Raw genomic sequence first — 24,487 nt, forward strand, 5'->3', positions numbered from 1 at the left:
AATTCCTACAAGGCAGGTGACCTGGTCCATGTTTGGGTGCTGAGTGTTTGGGTGCTGTGTGTTTGGGTGCTGACTGTTTGGGTGCTGTGTGTTTGGGTGCTGAGTGGGTGCTGTGTGGGTGTGGAGTGTTTCAGCGCTGAGTGTTTGGGTGCTGTGTGTTTGGGTGCTGAGTGTTTTGGCGCTGAGTGGGTGCTGAGTGGGTGCTGTGTGTTTGGGTGCTGAGTGTTTGGGTGCTGTGTGTTTGGGTGCTGATTGGGTGCTGTGTTTGGGTGCTGAGTGGGTGCTGAGTGTTTCGGCGCTGAGTGGGTGCTGTGTGTTTGGGTGCTGAGTGGGCAGTGAGTGGGCGCTGTTTGGGTGCTGTGTGTTTGGGTGCTGAGTGTTTTGGCGCTGAGTGGGTGCTGAGTGTTTGGGTGCTGAGTGCTTGGGTGCTGTGTGTTTGGGTGCTGAGTGGGTGCTGAGTGTTTCAGCACTGAGTGGGTGCTGAATGGGTGCTGAGTAGGTGCTGTGTGTTTTGGTGCTGAGTGTTTAGGTGCTGTGTGTTTGGGTGCTGAGTGTTTGGGTGCTGTGTTTAGGTGCTGTGTGTTTGGGTGCTGAGTGGGTGCTGTGTTTGGGTGCTGTGGGTGCTGAATGTTTGGGTGCTGTTTTGGCACTGAGTGGGTGCTGAGTGGGTGCTGTGTGGGCGCTGAGTGTTTGGGGGCTGAGTGGGCACTGAGTGTGTGCTGAGTGTTTGGGTGCTGTGTGAGTGCTGTGTGTTTGGGTACGGAGTGTTTGGGTGCTGAGTGTTTAGGTGCTGTGTGTTTGGGTGCTGAGTGTTGGGCACTGAGTGGGTGCTGAGTGTTTTGGCACTGGGTGCTGAGTGTTGGGTGCTGAGTGGGCGCTGAGTGGGTGCTGAGTGTTTGGGTGCTGAGTGTTTAGTAGCTGTGTGTTTGCTGTGTGTTTGGGTGCTGTGTGTTTGGGTGCTGAGTGTTTGGGTGCTGAGTGTTTAGGTGCTGTGTTTGGGTGCTGAGTGTTGGGTGCTGAGTGTTTGGGTGCTGAGTGTTGGGTGCTGAGTGGGTGCTGAGTGTTTGGGTGCTGAGTGTTTAGTAGCTGCGTGTTTGCTGTGTGTTTGGGTGCTGAGTGTTTGGGCACTGTGTGGGCGCTGAGTGGGCGCTGTGTGTTTGGGCACTGAGTGTTTGGGTGCTGTGTGTTTGGGTGCTGTGTGTTTGGGTGCTGAGTGTTGGGTGCTGAGTGTTTGGGTGCTGAGTGTTTTGGCACTGTTTGGGTGCTGAGTGGGTGCTGAGTGTTGGGTGCTGAGTGGGCGCTGAATGTTTGGACACTGAATGGGTGCTGAGTGTTTAGGTGCTGAGTGTTTGGGTGCTGAGTGTTTCGGTGCTGTTTGGGTGCTGAGTGTTTGGGCGCTGAGTGTTTGGGTGCTGAGTGTTTAGGTGCTGAGTGGGCGCTGTGTGTTTGGGTGCTGAGTGGGCACTGAGTGGGCACTATGTGGGCATTGAGTTTTTGGGCACTGTGTGTTTGGGTGCTGAGTGTTTGGGCGCTGAGTGTGTGGGCACTGAGTGGGCACTGAGTGGGTGCTGTGTGGGCGTTGAGTAGGCGCTGAGTGTTTGGGCGCTGAGTGTTTGGGCATTGAGTGTTCGGGCACTTTGTGTTTGGGTGCTGAGTGGGTGCTGTGTGTTTGGTCACTGAGTGGGCGTTAAGGGGGTGCTGAGTGTTTCGGTGCTGAGTATTTGGGTGCTGAGTGGGTGCTGTGTGTTTGAGTGCTGTGTGTTTGGGTGCTGAGTGGGTGCTGAGTGCTTAGGTGCTGTGTGTTTGGGTGCTGAGTGGTGGGAGCTGAGTGTTTGGATGCTGAGTGTTTTGTCGCTGTTTGGGTGCTGAGTGTTTAGTAGCTGTGTGTTTGCTATGTGGTTGCTGAGTGTTTGGGTGCTGAGTGTTTAGTAGCTGTGTGTTTGCTGTGTGTTTGGGTGCTGAGTGTTTGGGCACTGAGTGGGCGCTGTGTGTTTAGGCGCTGAGTGTTTGGGCACTGAATGGGCGCTGTTTGGGCACCAAGTGTTTGGGTGCTGTGTGGGCGCTGTATGGGCGCTGAGTGGGCACTGTGTGTTTGGGGGCTGAGTGTTTGGGGGCTGAGTGGGCACTGTGTGTTAGGGGGCTGAGTGTTTGGGGGCTGAGTGGGCACTGTGTATTTGGGCACTGTGTGTTTGGGCGCTGAGTGTTTGGGTGCTGAGTGTTTGGGTGATGTGTGGGTGCTGTGTGTTTGGGCGCTGAGTGGGGGCTGAGTGTTTAGGTGCTGAGTGTTTGGGTGCTGAGTGTTTCGGCACTGTTTAGGTGCTGAGTGTTTGGGTGCTGAGTGTTTCAGCACTGTTTGGGTGCTGAGTGTTTCAGTGCCATTTGGGTGCTGAGTGGGCGCTGAGTGTTTGGGTGCTGAGGACAGACTTGTCAAGGTCTTGCTACTAGGATTCCACAACTGTGGAAAAGGCATTGTATAATCCTAAGTGAGGTCCCAGCCACTTATGTTGCAATCCCAGAGCTGGGTTGGAACTTGGGGTGCGCGATCTAGAATTCCCGCCTGAGACCGTGTTGTCAGCAGTAGAGATGAGTCCAGGTGTCCCTGCAGCCAGCGTGGCCGGAGGGCCCAGCCTTGGCCCACGCGCCACGCGTCCCCTGACTTCAGACCCTACCCCAGCTTCCTAACCTCAGGGCCCTCTTCTTATGGTCCTCGCTAGGCCAGCCTGAACATTGGAGTGTGGCTGGGGCAGTGCCCAGGCAGGACATCCTGGCGAGTCGGTCACTCCTCCTCTAGTCCTTGCTGCTATATTCCTTTCGGGCTTTAGGGCCATGCCATTCTTTTCTATATGTCATATTTTAGGTGCATTTAACTTATTTATCCAGAAATCAAACTCAGTTGCTTCACAGTTTCTTTTTTGGTGATGGGGTCTCCCTGGATTTCAGCATCTGGACATAACTTGGCGTCGAGAGCAGCCGTCACTGCACGTCTGTCATCGCGGCTTTTGAGCGCTTCCTTGGTGCAGGTGCCCACTGAACGCCACGCACGCCTTGGTCCATTTCATCTTCGAAAGGGTGTCATGAGTAGGCACTGCCGGTCTCCCCACTTTCCCAATGGAGAAGCTGAGACACAGAGAAGGGGAGTGACCTACCCAAGTTCCCACGCCTTGTAAGAGGCAGAGCCGGTTTCCAAATAAATTCATGTAACTGTGTCCAAGGCTGTGTATGCACACCAGGGCACAAGATTATTTTTATTTTTGTAGGTAACACACACATGTGTCTATGTTGCTTTTATAAAATTTGACAAGTGTCTTGGTTTCCTGGGGCCATGGTAACAAAGTAACTACAGACTGGCCACTGGACGCACAGAAGCTGTTCCCTCCCAGCCCTGGAGGCGGAGTCTGAACTCAGGTGTGGCCGGAGGGGGCTCCTTCCAAGGCTATGGGGAGCGTCTCTCTGCTCGAGGCCTCTCCCCAGCTTCTGGCCTGGCTGCCTCCTGGGTCTCCCTGGGTGTGGAAGCACCGCCCCGGCCTCCACCAGCAAATTCTCTGGGAGCTCTCCACGGGGTGCTGGGATCAGGGCCTGCCCTAATGACCTCGCTTTAGCTTGGTTACCTCTGTAAAGACCCCGTCACCAGCCAAGGTCACGTTCGGAGGCACTGGGAGTTAGGCTTCAACATCATAATTTGGGGGGACACAGCTCAGCCCCTAACAACTGTCGTAAGCTTTGGACTTTTACATTTGTAAGCAGCATAACGTTCTGCCAAGACATGAGGCTTTTCCTCTTTTCTTTTAGAAAAGGGTGATGCCTTTCACAGAGGCCAGCATCTCTACCATGTTTATCTCAGCATAAACCTGCCGCGTTGAGGATGCCTGGCCGTGAGCTGCGCCTCCCCGGTCAGCCCAGCGTGCAGGCACCGTGCTAGGGGGGCTGCTGTCCGCAGAGCACGCTGCAGGCTCTTGTCTCTCGCCCTCTCTCACAGGCATCTTTCCCGGCAAACCTGCAGCTCGTCCTCGTGCTTCGCCCGACGGGTTTTTTCCAAAGGACTCTCTCCGACATCGCTTTCAAATTCAATAGAGATGACTTTAAGATGAAGGTGCCGGTAAGTGCCCCCCGCTTCCATCCTGCGGTAGCAGAACGGAACTCATTGCCGTCCTGGCCCATCTGTGACCATCGAAATCCTCAAGGAGCTGACTTCAGGGCCACACGGTCAACAAAACCCCGCAGGACCTGGTGGGAAGTTGCACCTCCTCAATGCTGTCAGAAGCAGCACAATCCTTTCTTCCCCCACCCCTGCCCCCAGCCCCCACCCCGCCAGAGCATCAACCTCAGACAGGCCACCGTGTGGGCGTCCCATCAGGACGCGGGTCACGCGACATTCATACCCCCAGGAAAACTGCAGAACTTGAGACCCTAAGGGCTGAGAGTCCCCCTGGCCCACCCGCGAGGAACTCAGCCCAGGCCCTGCCTGCACCCCAGGGATGAGAGAAGGGCTGGGGAGGGGGCTGTAAGCATCTCTGGACCTGGGAGGGAGCACCCACTGCTGACAGGGATGGGCCGGACCTGTCCTGGAGCAGCCAACAGGGTGACCCCTGCCCCATCGCCACCACACTATCCCGGCACAGGGCAGCGTCTCCCAACACTGCCCACTGAGAAAGCACCTTCAGTCCTGATCTGCTGTCCTTTAAAGAACAAAGGCTTCACAAAGTCCCTTAGAGCCTGTGGAGCCCCGTCACCAGCCCAAGCTGTGTAGCTCCCCCCGGAGAGCCCTGGTCAGCTGCCTCGGCGAGCTCACATCTTCTCTGCCACAAAGAGAACAGAGACATATGGGCCAGCACCAGGCACCTCAGAGCCCCCCATGGCACCAGCCAGATGCTGCTGGAAACCAGGCAATCTGGGGTGCAGGTCGCTCACTGTGAAGCTACTCCCTGTGCGCTGGGAATCAGGTGGCACCAGCCCACCGTCCCCACCCTCATTGTGCTACAGCCTCAATGCCAAACGTGCAAGAGCCCTTCTCTGACAGGGAAGAAAACAGCCTGAGGCCTTTCCCCATGTACTGCCCCCTTCCCCTCCCCTCCCCTCCCCCTTCCCCTCCCCTCCCTCTCCCCCTTCCCCTCCCTTCCCTCTCCCCCTTCCCCTCCCCTCCCTCTCCCCCTTCCCGTCTTTTCCCTCCCCTCCGCCTCCCTCCTCCTCCCCTCCCCTCTTTCCCCCCCCTCCCCTTCCCCCTCCTCTCCCCCTGCCCGAGACAGCCCTGGGGGTCACAAGGCCCCATCCACTCTGCCCACCCCCATGCAGTCCACTCCGGGTGTCGCCCATGACCCTGGTGCCTGGCCTGGAGCAGTAACTGCAGGTGCAGGGTGTTCTGCATGGCACCCATGGGGCTCTGTGCCATCGTGCTTTGGTGGCCCCAGAACCACCAGCTTCCAAGCCATTGGGAAGCTCTGTGCATGTACCGTTTTTTGTAGCCTTGGAGAAGCCTTAGTGTCTGAACAGTCCATTCCCTAGAGACGACCAGCGACAAAACCGTGCAGAGCAGGGACTCGTGGGCAGTGGGAGGCTCATGTCCTGACACCAGGATGAGCTAGGCATTGCGTGTGCAGCTCAGCACCCCGCAGACAGCTCCTCTCTTGGTGGCGTGTGCAGCTCAGCACCCCGCAGACAGCTCCTCTCGTGGTGGCGTGTGCAGCTCAGCACCCTGCAGACAGCATCTCTCTCGGTGGCGTGTGCAGCTCAGCACCCCGCAGACAGCTCCTCTCTTGGTGGCGTGTGCAGCTCAGCACCCCGCAGACAGCTCCTCTCTTGGTGGCGTGTGCAGCTCAGCACCCCGCAGACAGCTCCTCTCGTGGTGGCGTGTGCAGCTCAGCACCCCGCAGACAGCTCCTCTCTTGGTGGCATGTGCAGCTCAGCACCCCGCAGACAGCTCCTCTCGTGGTGGCGGGTGCAGCTCAGCGCCCTGCAGACAGCACCTCTCGTGGTGGCGTGTGTGTGTTATGGCCATTATGATGGAGAGAACCCCGTGCGCCCGCCTTCCCTGCTATTTGGCAGGCACTGCACACTAGCCATAGGCTTTGTGACCACAGACGTGTCACGGGGAGCAAGACCGACCTCACGGGTCATCCACGCCACAGGCTCCCCTGCACAATGGCTCCACAGCAAGCTGTCAAAATGGGTTTCACAGAAATCACCAGCATCTTCAAACTCACAGCCCCACTTAGATAATTCTTGAAATTAGAGTGGATGATGTGAAGGATGCAGTTGTTGACACGTGTGTGTCCGTGTTTCAGTGCCGTGTGCTGAACTCAGCCGTAGAAAGGAGACATGAGGGAGAACAGTGGCCCTGGCACCTCTGCTGCCGTGACTGACTATCCAAACCCATGGATGGAGTGACCTCAAAAAGGGCAAGAGAAATGCAGAAAGATGAAGACAAGGCATGTGTAGAGGAGCTTATGCGGCCGTCGCAACCACAGGTTTTCCACATAACCATAACTGTGTGGGAACTGCCAGCCACTCTCCCCGTCCGGCCTCAGTGGTGGTGTGTTGATTTCAACTGGTGTCTACAATGACCGCGGGTTATTTTTGGCAGGAACAGGGACAAAAATGATCATCTTTCCCGTCAGAGCACTGTCTGATGATGTTGCTGGAGGAGGCGTGTTGCGTGTCCTTGGCCATCACAGGCCGCACTCGTGCTGAGTTTTGCGCACCTCCAGCAGCGCCATTTGCTGCTCACCGTGGCATGACGAGCTCAGGCACAATGTGCCCATTTACGAAGGAGGCAGCTGAGACACAGAGTGGGCGGCTGGCCTGCGGGTGAGTGGGACCCACATCCGGGTCCACACAGGTCCGAAGCCAGGCGCCCATGTCCGCACAGCCGCCCACAATGTCCAGGCGCCCCCATCCGCTCAGCTGCCCACGGTGTCCAGATACCCCCGCCTGTACAGCCGCCCACAGCGTTCAGGCGTCCCTGTCCACACAACCGCCCACAGCATTCAGGCGTCCCTGTCCACACAGCCACCCACAGCATTCAAGCGTCCCTGTCCACACAGCCACCCACAGTGTCCAGGTGCCCCTGTCCACACAGCTGCCCACGGTGTCCAGATACCCCCGCCTGTACAGCCGCCCACAGCATTCAGGCATCCCTGTCCACACAACCGCCCACAGCATTCAGGCATCCCTGTCCACACAGCTGCCCACAGCATTCAGGCATCCCTGTCCACACAACCGCCCACAGCATTCAGGCGTCCCTGTCCACACAGCTGCCCACGGTGTCCAGGTGCCCCTGCCTGCACAGCCGCCCACAGCATTCAGGCGTCCCTGTCCACACAACCGCCCACAGCATTCAGGCGTCCCTGTCCACACAACCGCCCACAGCATTCAGGCGTCCCTGTCCACACAACCGCCCACAGCATTCAAGCGTCCCTGTCCACACAGCCACCCACGGTGTCCAGGGTTTGGATAAAATCTAGGCTTTGCTTTGCAAGCTGTCAGATGGGACCACAAAATGGGTCTCCTGAGGTTTAGCTCAGGGGTTATTTGACACCACATCATGTTTTATTAAATACCGTATCAGTCTAGAGTGGGGACTCCACTGGGGGTGATTTTGCCAGATAGTCACGGCAGCAGAGGTGCCGGGGCCACTGTTCTCCCTCATGTCTCCTTTCTACGGCTGAGTTCAGCACACGGCACTGAAACACGGACACACACGTATCAACAACTGCATCCTTCACATCATCCACTCTAATTTCAAGAATTATCTAAGTGGGGCTGTGAGTTTGAAGATGCTGGTGATTTCTGTGAAACCCATTTTGACGGCTTGCTGCGGAGCCATTGTGCAGGGGAGCCTGTGGCATGGATGACCCGTGAGGTCGGTCTTGCTCCCCGTGACACGTCTGTGGTCACAAAGCCTATGGCTAGTGTGCAGTGCCTGCCAAATAGCAGGGAAGGAGAGCGCACGGGGTTCTCTCCATCATAATGGCCATAACACACACATGCCACCACGAGAGGTGCTGTCTGCAGGGCGCTGAGCTGCATCCCATCCACACAGCCACCCACAGCGTCCACGTGCCCCCATCCACACAGCCACCCACAGCGTCCACGTGCCCCCATCCGCACAGCCACCCACAGCGTCCACGTGCCCCCATCCGCACAGCTGCCCACAGCATCCAGGCAGACGTGGTCCTCTCTGTGCTGCTGGGTGTTCTGCTGATGGGGCAGCTCTTTTGGGAGCCAACAATAATCCCAAACACTACCACGCATTCCCTTTCTCCTCCAGGTCATAATGCTGAGCTCCGTACCAGACTTACACGGTTACATCGATAAGTCGCAGCTGACCGAGGACCTGGGTGGGACCCTGGACTACTGCCACTCCCGGTGGCTGTGCCAGCGCACGGTGAGCCGCGTCGAGCTGGCTGATACCAGCTCGAGTACTTCCACAGAATTGCTCTTGCATTACAACACGGCCCTTTCCAAAAACATGTTCACATTAACAGTCGTTTTCTTTCCCAAGAATGAGGAGATGGTCTCAGTGGACCTTAGTCATTGTAAAGAAGTAACGTGAGTCATAAGTTTGGGAGTGGCTTTCTCTGGGCTTGGAGACCAAAAAAAAAAAATCCTTTGCGTTGTGCTTTGCAACACTCACTGCTCTCAACAGGGAGAGGCAGCGCAGGCACAGGCGACTCTAGGTGACGGGCACACGTGTAGAGTGTGCCTGGTATGTTTCTGAAGAGGTCGAGGAGGGCAGGACGCTATGGGAGGGCGTTCACCATCCTCGCGTCAGCCGGTCTCGCCTGATGGGTCTGTGTGGGAACGGTTTCCGCCGGTGTCTGCTTTCAGGGCAGCAGGAGGTGGGTGCAGTGCACAAGGCATGCAATTGTGTTTTCTCTGTCCCCAAGGCCATCGAAAGTTTTGCCCTCATGGTGAAGCAGACGGCTCAGATGCTGCAGTCCTTCGGGACCGAGCTGGCCGAAACAGAGCTGCCCAATGACGTCCAGTCGACAAGCTCAGTGCTGTGTGCGCACACAGAGAAGAAGGACAAGGCGAAGGTACATGGGGGGGGGGCTCCGGTCGGAAGCTGCGGGGGGTCTTTCGTCCCAGCAGGAGTTTGTGTCAGCAGCACGTAAGATCAAGAAGTCAGCAGGCTTGAGATGCCTTTTGACGGCAATTAGCTCGGCAACCTCTCCGATGAGAACGGAATAAAAGGAGTGTAAATGAACCCTGTAGATTGCTGGCTGCGCCTGCCATTCTGGCGTTGGGTCAACCATTGGCCCTGGGTGGCCGTGGCTTCAGGAGTGGGACCAGGGGTGGCTCCTCTCAGGAGCGCTTTTGGCTGTCTGTGCGGGGAGCTCCCGAATAGACATCTCTTGCTTCTGAGTGTGACCGAGGCAGGATGTCTGTGCCGGTTTTTCATGCCGAGCAGGTGATGAAGTGGCGGTTGGAATTCCTGTTTGCAGAACACTCCCAGTGCTCACGTGTCCACAGCGCTTGCTGGAACAAACGTATTCTGAGGAGCACGTGCTCCCTGCTCTGTGCTGCCCCTGGCCCACCGGCACGCTGCTGGCTTTGCAGCAATGGTAGCCCAGGGCCATGACCTGCTGGTGTGTCCCCGAGGACTGTGCCTCTGTGCTCACCGGGCCGCTCCACCGTGAGGACACTGAGGACCAGGAGCAGGCACCATGAGAAAGCCTGGTCTCCAGTGACTCTTTCACCTTAACCCGTTGCCCTGAGTGACCTGTAATGGCAGCTCTGCCCCGGGGCACACAGGAGTGAGGGAGTCCCCCACATCACCCCGCCTGCCCGCACAACCCCACAGAAGAGACTGGGAAGACTCAGGGGTCGGGGATTGACCCCTTCCTCAGTCCCCGCCCCCTCAAGAGCAAGGCCCCACGAGGCCTCACCACCGGCCTGCGCTGTGTGCCTGGACGGGGCCGGGACGTGAGGCTGCATTCTCTCCACAGGAGGATTTGAGGCTGGCACTGAAAGAGGGGCACAGTGTCCTGGAGAGCCTCAGGGAGCTGCAGGCTGAGGGCTCAGAGCCCAGTGTGAACCAGGACCAGCTTGACAACCAGGCCACAGTGCAGAGGTGAGGCCCGGCTGCCTTCCTGCCCTCATCCTGTCCCAGTCCAGGGCAGGATCCTCTCAGGCACACAGCTTCTGCAAAAGAAAGAGGCCATGGAAATAGCAAGCAGCGTGGCAGGCATTCCTGGCCAGGGCCAGCACAGCAGCCAGCCTCCGAGCCTCTGTGTGGACCTGGCTCCTCCTGCTGAAATGCTTTTCTCTCGAACCCCACAGAAAGCCACTGTTTTGGGGACAATTTCCTAGAGCAAACGCCCTTTTGCCGGCATGAAGGAGGCGTTAGGGGAAGCAGAGGCGATGGAGTGCCTTAGACCTGGGGCTTCTGCATTCCAAGCGGGGCTTCCACGGACAGGGAGAAAGCCTGGGGTTCTCCTTGCTGCAGCTAGTGTTTCTTACTTTCATTGTGAAAGGTGTGATGCTCATATTTCTCCCTTGGGCTTCCAGCTTTATAGCAGCACAGGGTCGGGCACTCGTGTGGTCGGCATGGTGCTCTAGGGTGTCCAGAACTCCCTGAGCATCCCCCTCACCCCCCCAGAACTCCCTGAGCCTCCCCCTTCCCAGACTCCCCAAGATTCCCCAAGCCTCCCCTGTCCCATCTCGCGGTGGGTGCTATCAGCCCCGCCTCCCAGCTGAGGAGCAGGGCCCACACAGCTGGACAGCGGCTTGTCCGGCAGGGCCGTGCGGGGCGCACCCAGGCCTGGACCAAGTTGGTCCTTTTGACTCTCAGCTGCCTTTGACTCCCACGCAGCGTGGCCCACACCCTGAGCTGCCTTCTCTGCCAGGGACACGCCAGAGGCCCCGGGGACTCAACGGCGCATCCTTGAGGGGCTCCTCGTAGCTGGGGTGCCGTGACCCACGAGGCAGAGGCTGCAGCACAGCCCATGAGGGTGGGCCCTGCCCTGGCCTGTGTCGGGCACCTTGTCAGCTTCCCAAAGACTCAGTTTCCTCATCTGTAAAGTGACGCTGATCCGTGCACACGCCTGGCAGGGTGGGCGTGGGGCTGACTGGGTGGTGCACAGCTGGAGTCCCAGCTACGCGGAGGCAGAGGTTGCAGTGAGCCGAGATTGCACCTGGGTGGTGCACAGCTGGAGTCCCAGCTACGTGGAGGCAGAGGTCGCAGTGAGCCGAGATTGCACCTGGGTGGTGCACAGCTGGAGTCCCAGCTACTCGGAGGCAGAGGTTGCAGTGAGCCGAGATTGCACCACTGCACCCAGCCCAGGTGATGGAACCAGACCCTATCTCAAAAAATAAATTTAAAAAAAAGTTTTTAAACTTTTAAAAAATAAAAATGAACAAACTCGGTGGCTCAGCCTAGTCGCAGTGACCTAGAGGGAGAGAAGCAGGAAGAAAAGGACACAGCCCCTGATGCTTTCTCCAGGGCCTCCCTCCCATGCTGACGGCCCTGAGTGCCCGCGCCCGCGGATCCCAGGTTTAGGTGCAGGGAGTGAGCGGAGTCCAGGATCTCAGGAAGGCCCGAGGTGGAGATGAGCCTTGGGGTCGCTTGAACACCCACCGCGCTCCACGTTGCGTGGGGCGCCGTGGGCCACACAGACGGTCAACTCCTCCTCTTTTCCAGGCTCCTGGCCCAGCTGAACGAAACCGAGGCTGCCTTCGATGAATTCTGGGCAAAGCATCAGCAGAAACTGGAACAATGTCTGCAGCTCCGGCACTTTGAGCAGGGCTTCCGGGAGGTGAGTGGCCCTGGGTGGAGCCGGCAGCCGCCCTGATGCCCACGGGGCCTCCTGTGCCTGCGCCCTGGTCCCAGTGCCGGGAGCTGAGCCGTGCCACCCACTTGACTTTGGCTTAATGCAGGAAAGTCTCCACTTGCCAGGTGGAGCCTGTGAGATTAAGTCAGGCTGAGCCTTGAAATGCACGATTGATGACTGCGTCATTGCATAGAAAGGTGATTGAAGATCAGCTCACTGGGATGCACTTACACTGCATTATTCGTAAAGTAGCAGGAAGCCTTTGCTCTCCCTTCATAGTCATTTGCATGCCCTTTTATTCAACATGCATGTAGGATGTGCCTGCTGTGTGCCAGACTGTAGGATGGCGTCAGTCGTGAGGTGCACAGTGACACGGCCAGTGCAGCCAGACCCAGACGTCTCCCTCCTGCAGCCCTTCGTGGACTCACCCATGTTCCTCCCAGTCCACCCCTCCTCAGCCCCCGGCAACCACTCATCTGTTTCCGTGGCTGTACTTTTGCCATTTCAAGAATGTGACATAAATGAATCCCACAGAATGTCACTCTCAGGATTGGTTTGTTTGCTCAGCACAGCTCTCTGCAGACCCCCAGGTGCCAGTGGCTCACTCATTGTGTTCCCCGGTGTGGACGGACCACAGTTCTTTCAATCATTCACCTGTTGAAGGGTATCTGGGTTGTTTCCGGATTTGAGTATTACAGATAAAGCTGTTACAAACATTGATATACTGATGTTGGTGTAAATGTAAGTTTTCATTTCTTGGACTTAAGTGCCCAGAATGTAATTGCAGGGTTATACAGTAGTTGCATGTTTCGTTTAAGAAGGTGCCAAACGGTTCTCAGTGTATGAGAGACTAGTTGCTTCCCCTTTCCCCAGCACATGGTGGGGTAGTGATTCTTCATATTATGCTCACATCCTGATGTGTGTGCCATCTCACGGTGGTTTTCCGTTGCGTTTCCCCAGTGTTGATGGTGCTAAACACCTTTCCATGTGCTTATTTGCCATTCGCATATCCTCTTTGGTAAAATGTCTTATTTCTGTAGCCCATTTTCTAACTGGATTGTTTGGTATTTATTGTGCTTTTGTTTTACAGTTTTGTTACATTTTGAGAATTCCTTATATGCTGCAGATACTAGTTCTTTGTCACATATGTGGTTTCCTGGTCTGTAACTTGTCTTCTCATCCTCTTAACAGGGTTTTTCACGTAGCCAAAGCATTTAATTTTGACGAACTCCAATTTGTCAATTTCTCCTTTTAAGGATTATACTTTTGGTCCTAGATTCCAAGTATATTCCCCTAAGCCTTTTTCCCCTCAAATTTCATAGTTTTACATTGAAGTCTATGACCTAATTTGAGCTAATTTTTGTATAAGGTATGAGAATTAGATCATGATTTGTTTTACCTCTGGATGTCCAATTGCTGTAGCACTGTTTGTTGAAAAGGCCCTTTCTTCCACTGGATTTCTTCTCCACCGTTGTCAAAGCTCTGGGCACATTTGTGTGGGTCTGTTCTGGAGACTCTCTATTCAATTACGTTTATCTACATACCTCTTCCTCTGTCTGTACCACAAGGTCTTAATTGCTGCAACTATATAATGTCTTGAAATCAAGTACCCTCATTCTTCCCTCTTTGTTTTCTTTTTCAAAATTGTGTTAGCTTCTAGTTCTTTTGCCTTTTCATGCCAATTTTAAAATTATCTTGTCTACATATATGAAAACAAATTTCCTGGGGTTTTCATAGGAGTTGTGTTAAACCTATATTTTAAGGAGAATCAATGTCTTTACTGTGTTGACTCTTCTAGTCAACAAACATGGTATTCTCAACATTTGATTTCTTTCATCAGTGTCAAGTAGTTCTCAGCACACAAGTTCAGTACGTATTTTGTTTGACTTACCTTTAATATTCCATTTTAAGAAGTCATCACAGTATTATATTTTTAATTTTGGCATTTATGTATTCATTGCTGCATATAGAAACACGATTGATTTTTGTATATTTATCTTGTCTCCTGCGACCTTGCTGAGCACACGTATTTGAGATGGTTTTTTGTGAAGTCCTTGAAATTTTCCATATAAACCATCATGTCATGTGCAAATAAGGACAGTTTGGTTTCTTCCTTTTTGAAGATACGCCTTTTATTCTACCCCCCACCCGCAACACCCTGCCCCACTGCGTACTGCCCCAACTAGAGCTTCCACCATATGATAAGAGTGGCGAGACTGGACATCTCTGCCTTGTCCCCAACCTTAGGAGGAAAGTGTTTAGTTTTTCACTATCAGGTGTAATGTTAGTTGTAGAATTGCTGTAGATGCTCAATAAAACTATCTGGGCCTAGAGATTTCTTTGGGAGACTTTTAAAATTATGAATTCAGTGTCCTTAATAGTTATGCAACTATTTATCTGTTTCACAATGAGATATAGTAGTGTGTTTTTCAAGGCAATGTGTAGGGTTGTTTATAGTATTCTTTTTTTATCTTTTTGACGTCTGCAGGGTCTGTAGTGATATTCCCTGTTTCATTTCTGATATTTGTAATTTGCATCTTTTCCTTTTTTCTTTGTCAATCTAGATTGAGATGTATCACTCCTCATCTTTCCAGAGAACGAGTTCTTTGTTTCATTAGTTTTCTCTGTTGTTTTCTGTTCTCAGTTTAATTGATTTCTGGTCCTACCTTTATTATTTCTACAAATTGCTTTGGTGGGAACTTACATTCTTTATTTGAGACTATTCCTCTTTTCTAACATACATATTTAATAAGAACACTATAAATTTCCCTCTCATCACTGATTTAGCTGTGTTCCACAAATGTTGATGTATTTTCTTTTTCATTTAGTCCAGCTTTTTTTTTTTCCAATTTCCCTTGGAACTTCCTCTTTGGCCCATCGATTATTTAAATGTATGTTGCTTGGCTTCCAGTGTTCAGAGATTTTCCTGTTGTCTTTCCATTCTTGATTTCAAGTTTGATTCATTGTGATCAGAGAACATACTCTGTATGATTTCAGTTCTTATAAATGTGTTGAGATTTGTTTTACAGCCCAAGAATATGGTCTTTCTTGGTATATGTTCCTCGCTTGAAAAGAATGTGTATTCTGCTATTGTTAGGTGAAGTTTTATACATATCAGTTAGATCCTGTTGGTTGATGGTATTGAGTTCTTCTATATCCGAGCTAGTTTCTGAGGGTGGTGCATTATCCATAACTCAGTGGCTGTGCGTAACATGGAGAGAAGTCTCACTCATCAGCTGTGCCAGATGCAGGGGGTTCAAGGATGGACAAGAATCCTGCCTTCCTGGACTTCAACCCCAGGCCATCTGAACTACCACCCCCTTGGCACTGGGATGTCTGCGTACACACCCATTCTCAGGATCATTTCCAATAACAAAAATTAAAAGCTTTTGTATTTAAAGGAATAAGTGGTTATATGTTTTAAAAATCAGGCCAGGCATGGTGGCTCACGCCTGTAATCCCAGCACTGTGGGAGGCCAAGACGGGTGGATCACCTGTGGTCAGGAGTTCAAGACCAACCTGGCCAACATGGTGAAACCCCATCTCTACTAAAAATGCAAAAATTAGCTGGGCGTGATGGCTGGTGCCTGTAATCCCAGCTACTTGGGAGGCCGAGGCAGGAAAATCACTTGAACCAGAAAGGCAGAGGTTACAGTGAGCCAAGATCACGCCATTGCACTCCAGCCTGGGCAACAAGAACAAAACTCCGTCTCAAAAAAAAAAATTAAAAATTAAAATAAAAATCATTTCTATGACACCCGTTGTCTTCCTGCCAACAGCAGAAATCGTAGACATTAGAAGTTAGTAGCAAGCTAGAAGGGACTGAGTTACATAACTCTCCACGCCTAGGATCCAGTAGGAATGCTGACAATTCCAGTGTCCATATTGCTGCTGGCTTTCGGCTCCCAGGGCCTTTGTCCTTGCGTGATCTCATCTTCTCCTCATGCTGTTTTCAGGCGTGTGGTTGATAAACGGAGGCACACACAAGCCACAGAGAAACAATTGTTCTGCCAGTGAAGTCACTGGTGGGTAGCGTCGACCCAGAGGCCCCATGGTCCCCGCTTGATTGGTGACCACTCGGGGCCGACTTTGCACCTGTCTGACTGTGGTCCCTGCTTGATTGATGACCACTTGGCCCGACTTTGAATTCTGTCATTTCCCTGATCTGGAGAGCTGGAGTGGGTTCTCTCTGTTCAGGTGAGGGAGACACCCCCCTGAGATGGGCCCTCCTCTGTTCCAGGTCAAAGCCATCTTGGACGCAGCGTCCCAGAAGATAGCAACCTTCACAGACATCGGCAACAGCCTGGCGCATGTGGAGCACCTGCTGAGGGACCTGGCCAGCTTCGAGGAGAAATCAGGCGTAAGGCGGGGTCCCGGCGGGGGCGGCGGGAGAATGTGGGCGGCATCATCAAGTGCTGCTCAGGAAGGCGCAGGAATGGGCCTCCCGCCTACGGAGAACGGACCCCACAGCCCCCCGGGGATGTCCACGGGGTGGGGGGGCTGCTGCCTGTACCCCTCCCCTCCCACACCCCACCCACAGCATGTGGCCCTGCCCGGCCTCCTCTGGGTCAGGTCCCTGCAGACGGTCAATGCCTTTGCTGGGACCACCACAGCCCCCAGAAGCACTTGCCACAGAACAGCTTCGGGGATTAGGCAGCATCTCAGGCATCCGCAGCAGTAAACAAAGAAAGCAAGAGACACACGTGTGCCCCGGGACACACGTCCTGTACAGCAAGGCACTGTCTGCCTCAAACAGAAAGAGGCCTGAGCTGGTCCTCTGGGTGGCCGTCCACAGGTGGCCGTGGAGAGGGCCCGGGCCCTGTCTCTGGACGGCGAGCAGCTCATTGGGAACAAGCACTACGCAGTAGACTCCATCCGCCCAAAGTGCCAGGAGCTCCGGCACCTCTGTGACCAGTTCTCTGCGGAGATCGCAAGGAGGAGGGGGCTGCTCAGCAAGTCCCTGGAGCTGCACCGCCGCCTGGAGACGGTAGGCCGAGCCGGACCCCACCCCACTCCACCCCAGCTGCGGAACCAGCCTCTTCCTCCCACATCCACCACCGGCTGACCCTTGTCGTGGGGAGGGCAGCTCTTTGGCTGGAAAATGTCCTTGCACCCTTCATTTCTGGTCTTGTTGGCCTAGCGGGTCTTTTTCTAGAATTCATTTGCCACAGTTTTATTTCTTTTTTTTTTCTTTTTTTTTTTTCTCACTGCAACCTCTGGTTCCTGGGCTCAAGGGATCCTCCCACCTCAGCCCCCAAGTAGCTGGGACTGTAGGTGCATGCCACCGTACCCAGCTAATTCTTGTATTTTGTGTGTGTGTGATAGAGATGGGGTCTCACTATGTTGCCCAGGCTGGTCTCGAACTCCTGGGCTCAGGTGATCCTCCCACCTTCACCTCTCAAAGTGCTGGGATTACAGGCGTGAGCCACCCTGCCCAGCCAATAATGATTTATTTAAAAGATCCAGAAGCTTAAGGCCTGGTTGATCCTACTGCACTTTCCCTGCCTCTCCAGGCCCCGCCCTGGGTACTTCACTGGTGTTGTCCAGCACTGTGTCCCCTTGGGATTGGCCTTGTCCAGCACTGTGTCCCCTTGGGATTGGCCTTGTCCAGCACTGTATCCCCTTGGGGTGCTTTGGACAGGGTGGTGGGAGCATGAGGAGTCGGTGGCCCAGGATCTGTCGGGAGGACACCCCGGCAGTGTGTGCCTGGACAGGGTGACGCGCTCACCCTCTCACGGCGTCCTGCCCTTGGCAATGCTCTGTGTTTCCAGTCCATGAAGTGGTGTGATGAAGGGATTTACCTGCTGGCCTCACAACCTGTGGACAAGTGCCAGTCTCAGGATGGCGCGGAGGCTGCCCTCCAGGAAATCGAGAAGTTTTTGGAGACCGGTGCGGAAAATAAGATCCAGGAGCTCAACGCGATTTACAAGGAATACGAATCCATCCTCAACCAAGATCTCATGGTAACGCTGACTCAGGCTCTCCATTTGCAGCTTGCTGTCCCGAGCAGTGAGGCATTCCTCTGTGGGAAGTTTGAAAGAATCATTTAATGAATTATTTTTATTTATTTATTATTATTTTTTTTTGAGACGGAATCTCGCTCTTGTCGCCCAGGCTGGAGTGCAGTGGCATGATCTTGGCTCACTGCAATCTCCGCCTCCCAGGTTCAAGTGATTCTCCTGCCTCAGCCTCCTGAGTAGCTGGGATTACAGGCACCCACCACCAAGCCTGGCTAATTTTTGTATTTTTATTAGAGACGGGTTTTCACCATGTTGGCCAGGCTGGTCTCGAACTCCTGACCTCAGGTGATCCACCCAGCTCGACCTCCCAAAGTGCTGGAATGACAGGTGTGAGCCACCGCACCTGGCCCATTTAATGAATTACTACCAAATAATGGGCATATGAGAGAAACACACAGTTGGGAGGTCAAGCTGAATTTTCCTTTCAACACAGAAATTATTTCCACGCCAACCCTGCAAGGTGGCCATCCCGCCTCCGCTGGCAGACTTTGTGGCATGGGTGTGTTCTTCAGGAAGGGCCTGGCCCTGGGACCTGGTGATGCCCTTGAGACCAGGCTCCTCCTGAGCCCTCCACATGCCTGGAGAAGGCTGCAGTCCCCTCCCTCGCATGGAGCTGCCCTTTCCCGAGGCCGGGGCCCCGTCCCGTGGGGGGGGCTGCATCCCCCTCTCCGTCCGTAGTGGCCAGGGCTGGACACAGCTGCGCTGAGCTGACAGACCCCGCATGGAGAACATTTAAAGCGGGGGTTGGGCGTGCCCCGGCACATTCTGCGCCTGACCGTGTATTTTTAGTGATGATGCCAACATGTGCAAGGCACCTTACTGAGCATGCCGTTTCAGGAGCACGTGCGAAAGGTCTTCCAGAAGCAGGCAAGCATGGAGGAGGTGTTCCACCGCAGGCAGGCCAGCCTGAAGAAGCTGGCGGCCAGGCAGACGCGGCCCGTGCAGCCAGTGGCCCCCAGACCCGAGGCACTGGCAAAGTCGCCCTGCCCCTCCCCAGGTCTGTGTGGCTGCCCGGTGCCCCGGGTGCTGTGGGACCCTCGGGGGAGCCCCGGGCGTTGAGAGCTTGGTACATCTGAGGCAGCCACCTGCAAAAACTGTCTCCACACGCCTCCTCCCCTTCCACCTCCGGGCCCCAGTTCAGGGCCTGAGGGCCGGTTCCTGCCACCCCTCACCCATGTTTATAAATGGAGTTTTGTCAGGACCTGGCCATGCCCATCCTGTGCCACGCACATCCTGTGCCACGCACATCCTGTGCCACGCACATCTCGTAGGCATTGTTGTGGCTGCTTTTCCATGAGGCTGGCAGGGTTCAGTGGTCTCAGTGAAGCCCACGTGGCTCAAAACTGGAAACACAGAGCTCCCACAGAGGAACCACCTCCGGCTTTCCCAGCTCCAGCCTCTCCACAGTCCGTCCTTTCCCGGTGCTATTGCCAAGCAACATTCCTCACACACGGCCCAGACCCTGGGCTCCAGGAGCCCTGAAGAGCCACGTCTGCGCGCCTCAGTCCGGCCCGCATTGCTGGTCCCAAACCCACCCTCTATGCTGAGCCAGGCACCGCGCCGTTTCCCAGAGACTTTCCCGCCACCTCCGTGTCTCAAAACGAACCCTCTTCCCATCCTTGCTGGTTTCTCACACACAAACCCACCAGGCGAGCTGCTGCCCCAACTTTGGCGAAAGTCAGCTGTCAATCTCAGGGGCCCCGGGGGCCAGGCTCTTGCCTTCCTGTGCTGGGTCCCAGGCGACCTTATTTTCTGCCTGTCGGGAGCTCTCCCAGGTCGGAGCCCACAGGCGCTGTGTCCCGTGGGCTGTGGGAACATGGGGTGACTCAGGGCAGTGAGGCCCCACCGTCCTCCCCCTTCCCGCACCACCACCTGTGACCTCAGAGGCTGAGTCCTGCCCACGCCACCACCTGTGGCCTCAGAGGCCAAGTCCTGCCCACGCCACCACCTGTGGCCTCAGAGGCCGAGTCCTACCCTCTCCTCAGGGCCTTTTCCCGCTGGACGCACGTCGCCTCTCCAGAGGGTCAGAGGGGACTTCATGCCCCGCTCCCCTTCTTCCCAACAGGCATCCGGCGAGGCTCTGAGAACTCCAGCTCCGAGGGCGGTGCGCTCCGGAGAGGGCCCTACCGGAGGGCCAAGGTGAGGCTTGCCCAAGACAACCCCGCCATCCACACCCCCCTCCTCGGTTCACGCCGGGCCTGGTTCTCCGTGTGGCCCCCCGTCCCGGGCACTGCCCAGCTACCTGGCCAGCTCCCCATCATGGGAACTCAGCCCTGTCCCCATACGGGAACTGGTGGGCTCTGGCCTTGAGAGTTGGCCCTTGAGGTTCCGTCCCGCCTTTCAGACCTGATGCTGTTTTTCTCCCCAGAGTGAGATGAGTGAGAGCCGGCAGGGCCGCGGCTCAGCGGGGGAGGAGGAGGAAAGCCTGGCCATCCTGCGCAGGTGGGTGCGCTGCCCTTCTGTCCTCACAGGGGCCCTCCGACCGCAGCCTGAACCACCAGGTGCCGTCAGGCACTCGAGTAGATGCCTCACAGATAGAAGGCTGGTGCAGAAGTCATTGTGGTTCTTACTTTCGCACCAACCGATACCCAGAGGGCCTGCCGTGGCTCGAGCGTGTGTCCTGGTCCCCACCGCGTGAAGCACACACATGCCGCACACACACCACTCAGGGGATTCAGGAGGGAAGAGAGGGCGATGGCTGAAAGCAACAGTGAAGGGGCATCTTCGGCCCAGCGAGAGCCTCCACCCACCACTGCCATTCACAGGAGACACCACTCAAAGGCCCCAACCAGCACCGGCTGCAGCAGCAGTCACCAGCTGCTCAGGGCTCAGTGTGGCAGGCAGTGGTGCCAGGCAGCTGGTGTGGGAGACGGCATTGTCTCCAGCCCTCCTTTTCCCCTGGAATTCCTGGACCCTCAAACTCAGGGAGTGTTGTGCAAACAAAAGCAGTTTTCTTTCCTCCTTCACCTTTGAGAAAGAAAGACCTCACTGGTGCAGGGCCAGGGAATGCAGGTCCCCAGAGCAAAACTGGGAAGGAGCCAAACACCCACGAGGCACACGGGGCTCCCTCCCAGAGGCCCTTGAGGAACAGGAGGAGGCCACACACCGACCAGGCACCCACCACTGGCTTCACACTTTGCACTGTCTCCATTTTTAGTATTTGCACTGAATATGTTTGCAAGAGACGCTTGGAACCACGTCTCCCCCTTTCACCATCAAAACTCCAAAATCAGGAAGAAGAAAAGGCTCTTCCTGATGTGTTGACAAGCAGGTGTCCGCAGGCAGCACCAGTGTGACTCTGCAGGGTTGGGAGACGGAGCAAAATTGGGAATTACAGTAAACTGAGCTTGATGTGAAAGTTGAGTCTGTCACTTCCGGCTTCTGATGGAAGCTGGTGAAACAGGATGGGAAGGAAGAGGGGCTTACCAAGAAGCGTCCAGGCAGAGGATTGTCCACACGGAGGAGGGTCCAAGCAGAGGGGCGTCTGCACGGAGGAGGGTCCAGGCAGAGGAACGTCCAGGCAAGGGAGCGTCCACACAGAAGAGAGTCCAGGTAGAAGGGTATCCGCGTGGAGGAGGGTCCAGGCAGAGGAGTGTCCATACGGAGGAGAGTCCAGGCAGAGGAGTGTCCATACCGAGGAGAGTCCAGGCAGAGGAACGTCTGAATGGAGGAGGGTCCAGGCAGAGGAGAGTCCATACGGAAGAGGGTCCAGGCAGAGGGGCATCCGCACAGAGGAGGGTCCAGGCAGGGGAGTGTTCGTATGGAGGAGGGTCCAGACAGAGGAGTGTCTGTACGGAGGAGGGTCCAGGCAGAGGAGTGTCCATACGGAGGAGAGTCCAGGCAGAGGAACGTCTGAATGGAGGAGGGTCCAGGCAGGGGAGTGTCTGTACGGAGGAGGGTCCAGGCAGAGGAGTGTCTGTATGGAGGAGGGTCCAGGCAGAGGAGTGTCCATACGGAGGAGAGTCCAGGCAGAGGAACGTCTGAATGGAGGAGGGTCCAGGCAGAGGAGAGTCCATACGGAAGAGGGTCCAGGCAGAGGGGCATCCACACAGAGGAGGGTCCAGGCAGGGGAGTGTTCGTATGGAGGAGGGTCCAGGCAGAGGAGTGTCCATACGGAGGAGAGTCCAGGCAGAGGAGTGTCCATACGGAGGAGAGTCCAGGCAGAGGAACGTCTGAATGGAGGAGGGTCCAGGCAGAGGAGAGTCCATACGGAAGAGGGTCCAGGCAGAGGGGCATCCACACAGAGGAGGGTCCAGGCAGGGGAGTGTTCGTACGGAGGAGGGTCCAGGCAGAGGAGTGTCTGTACGGAGGAGGGTCCAGGCAGAGGAGTGTCTGTACGGAGGAGGGTCCAGGCAGAGGAGTGTCTGTACGGAGGAGGGTCCAGGCAGAGGAGTGTCTGTACGGAGGAGGGTCCAGGCAGAGGAGTGTCTGTATGGAGGAGGGTCCAGGCAGAGGAGTGTCCACACGGAGGAGGGTCCAGGCAGAGGGGCATCCACACAGAGGAGGGTCCAGGCAGGGGAGTGTTCGTACGGAGGAGGGTCCAGGCAGAGGAGTGTCTGTACGGAGGAGGGTCCAGGCAGAGGAGTGTCTGTACGGAGGAGGGTCCAGGCAGAGGAGTGTCTGTACGGAGGAGGGTCCAGACAGAGGAGTGTCCATACGGAGGAGGGTCCAGGCAGAGGAGTGTCCACACGGAGGAGGGTCCAGGCAGAGGAGTGTCTGTACGGAGGAGGGTCCAGGCAGAGGAGTGTCCACACGGAGGAGGGTCCAGGCAGAGGAGTGTCTGTACGGAGGAGGGTCCAGGCAGAGGAGTGTCCGTACGGAGGAGGGTCCAGGCAGAGGAGTGTCTGTACGGAGGAGGGTCCAGGCAGAGGAGTGTCCATACGGAGGAGAGTCCAGGCAGAGGAACGTCTGAATGGAGGAGGGTCCAGGCAGAGGAGAGTCCATACGGAAGAGGGTCCAGGCAGAGGGGCATCCACACAGAGGAGGGTCCAGGCAGGGGAGTGTTCGTACGGAGGAGGGTCCAGGCAGAGGAGTGTCTGTACGGAGGAGGGTCCAGGCAGAGGAGTGTCTGTACGGAGGAGGGTCCAGGCAGAGGAGTGTCCACACGGAGGAGGGTCCAGGCAGAGGAGTGTCCACACGGAGGAGGGTCCAGGCAGAGGAGTGTCCGTACGGAGGAGGGTCCAGGCAGAGGAGTGTCCGTACGGAGGAGGGTCCAGGCAGAGGAGTGTCCGTACGGAGGAGGGTCCAGGCAGAGGAGTGTCCGTACGGAGGAGGGTCCAGGCAGAGGAGTGTCCGTACGGAGGAGGGTCCAGGCAGGGGAGTGTCCGTACGGAGGAGGGTCCAGGCAGGGGAGTGTCCACACGGAGGAGGGTCCAGGCAGAGGAGTGTCCATACGGAGGAGGGTCCAGGCAGAGGAGTGTCCACACGGAGGAGGGTCCAGGCAGAGGAGTGTCCACACGGAGGAGGGTCCAGGCAGAGGAGTGTCCATACGGAGGAGAGTCCAGGCAGAGGAGTGTCCATACGGAGGAGAGTCCAGGCAGAGGAGTGTCCATACGGAGGAGGGTCCAGGCAGAGGAGAGTCCATACGGAAGAGGGTCCAGGCAGAGGGGCATCCGCACAGAGGAGGGTCCAGGCAGGGGAGTGTTTGTATGGAGGAGGGTCCAGGCAGAGGAGTGTCTGTACGGAGGAGGGTCCAGGCAGAGGAGTGTCTGTATGGAGGAGGGTCCAGGCAGACGAGTGTCCATACAGAGGAGGGTCCAGGCAGACGAGTGTCCATACGGAGGAGGGTCCAGGCAGAGGAGTGTCTGTACGGAGGAGGGTCCAGGCAGAGGAGTGTCCTGTACAGAGAAGGGTCCAGGCAGAGGAGTGTCTGTATGGAGGAGGGTCCAGGCAGAGGAGTGTCTGTATGGAGGAGGGTCCAGGCAGAGGAGTGTCTGTATGGAGGAGGGTCCAGGCAGAGGAGTGTCCACACAGAGGAGGGTCCAGGCAGAGGAGTGTCTGTACGGAGGAGGGTCTAGGCAGAGGGGCGTCCGCAGGGAGGAGCAGCAAGTGCTCGGCCCTGAGACGCAGAAGGAGTGGCCCTCGGCTGGCGGTTCCCGGGTTGTGAGAGGGAGTCCAGAGCCCTCTTGCTCCCCACTCCTCTCCCCTGTGCCGAGGCAGGGGCCTCTGCGGGCCGACAGCTGTTTTAGAACAAAGTTGCTGAACAACCTCAACCCAGGACCAGCCCCCTGGCTCCAGTTTCTGTGCATCACATAAGCAGGCAGGGCCGTAGGCTGCTGAAAGGTGCTCACATCCACAGCAAGACCTGCGCAGCCAGCTTGTGCACCCTCCCCTTCTGGATCCAGTGTGGCGGTTGCAGGGTCACTCCCCGGACCACCACTGCCCACCTGCTGTGTGTGAGGCCGTGGGCAGGGGGCAGCTCCGGTGATGCCAGACCCCCGCCCTGGCCACGAGGGGCCACACAGATACCCACCACGAGGAAGGCTCAGGGAGGCCAGGCAGCAGGTGGGTGTCTTCTTGGCAGAAGAGACTCGGGTGGATTCTAGGGATGGATCCTAGGAGTAGGATGACTTGCCCATGAGCATGAGGAACTGAGCTCATTTTGCGCAGGTGGGACCCAAAAGCCCAGGAGGCGAGTCGGGGAATCCCTCCTACCAGGCGGTGTGTGCCAGGCCAGGGGCAAGACACTGCTGGCCAGTC

At 56.1% G+C, this 24,487-nt stretch overlaps 1 protein-coding gene across 24 annotated transcripts in view; it reads left to right on the forward strand.

Moving 5' to 3' along the window:
* The window catches only part of MCF2L (MCF.2 cell line derived transforming sequence like), a 211,958-nt gene that overhangs the window by 168,977 nt on the left and 18,494 nt on the right, over positions 1-24,487 (forward strand). For all 24 annotated transcript variants that reach the window (XM_055360210.2, XM_055360224.2, XM_055360212.2 and 21 more), the window contains 11 exons: positions 3,977-4,096; positions 8,264-8,380; positions 8,883-9,032; positions 9,945-10,069; positions 11,639-11,753; positions 16,009-16,128; positions 16,564-16,755; positions 17,540-17,731; positions 18,626-18,785; positions 19,854-19,927; positions 20,157-20,230. In XM_055360210.2, coding sequence (XP_055216185.2) covers positions 3,977-4,096; positions 8,264-8,380; positions 8,883-9,032; positions 9,945-10,069; positions 11,639-11,753; positions 16,009-16,128; positions 16,564-16,755; positions 17,540-17,731; positions 18,626-18,785; positions 19,854-19,927; positions 20,157-20,230 — 1,439 coding nt within the window. The remainder of the gene's footprint in view (positions 1-3,976; positions 4,097-8,263; positions 8,381-8,882; positions 9,033-9,944; positions 10,070-11,638; positions 11,754-16,008; positions 16,129-16,563; positions 16,756-17,539; positions 17,732-18,625; positions 18,786-19,853; positions 19,928-20,156; positions 20,231-24,487) is intronic.

The sequence above is a fragment of the Gorilla gorilla genome, chromosome 14 (assembly GCF_029281585.2).
Source record: "Gorilla gorilla gorilla isolate KB3781 chromosome 14, NHGRI_mGorGor1-v2.1_pri, whole genome shotgun sequence".
NCBI classification, from domain to species: Eukaryota; Metazoa; Chordata; class Mammalia; order Primates; family Hominidae; genus Gorilla; species Gorilla gorilla.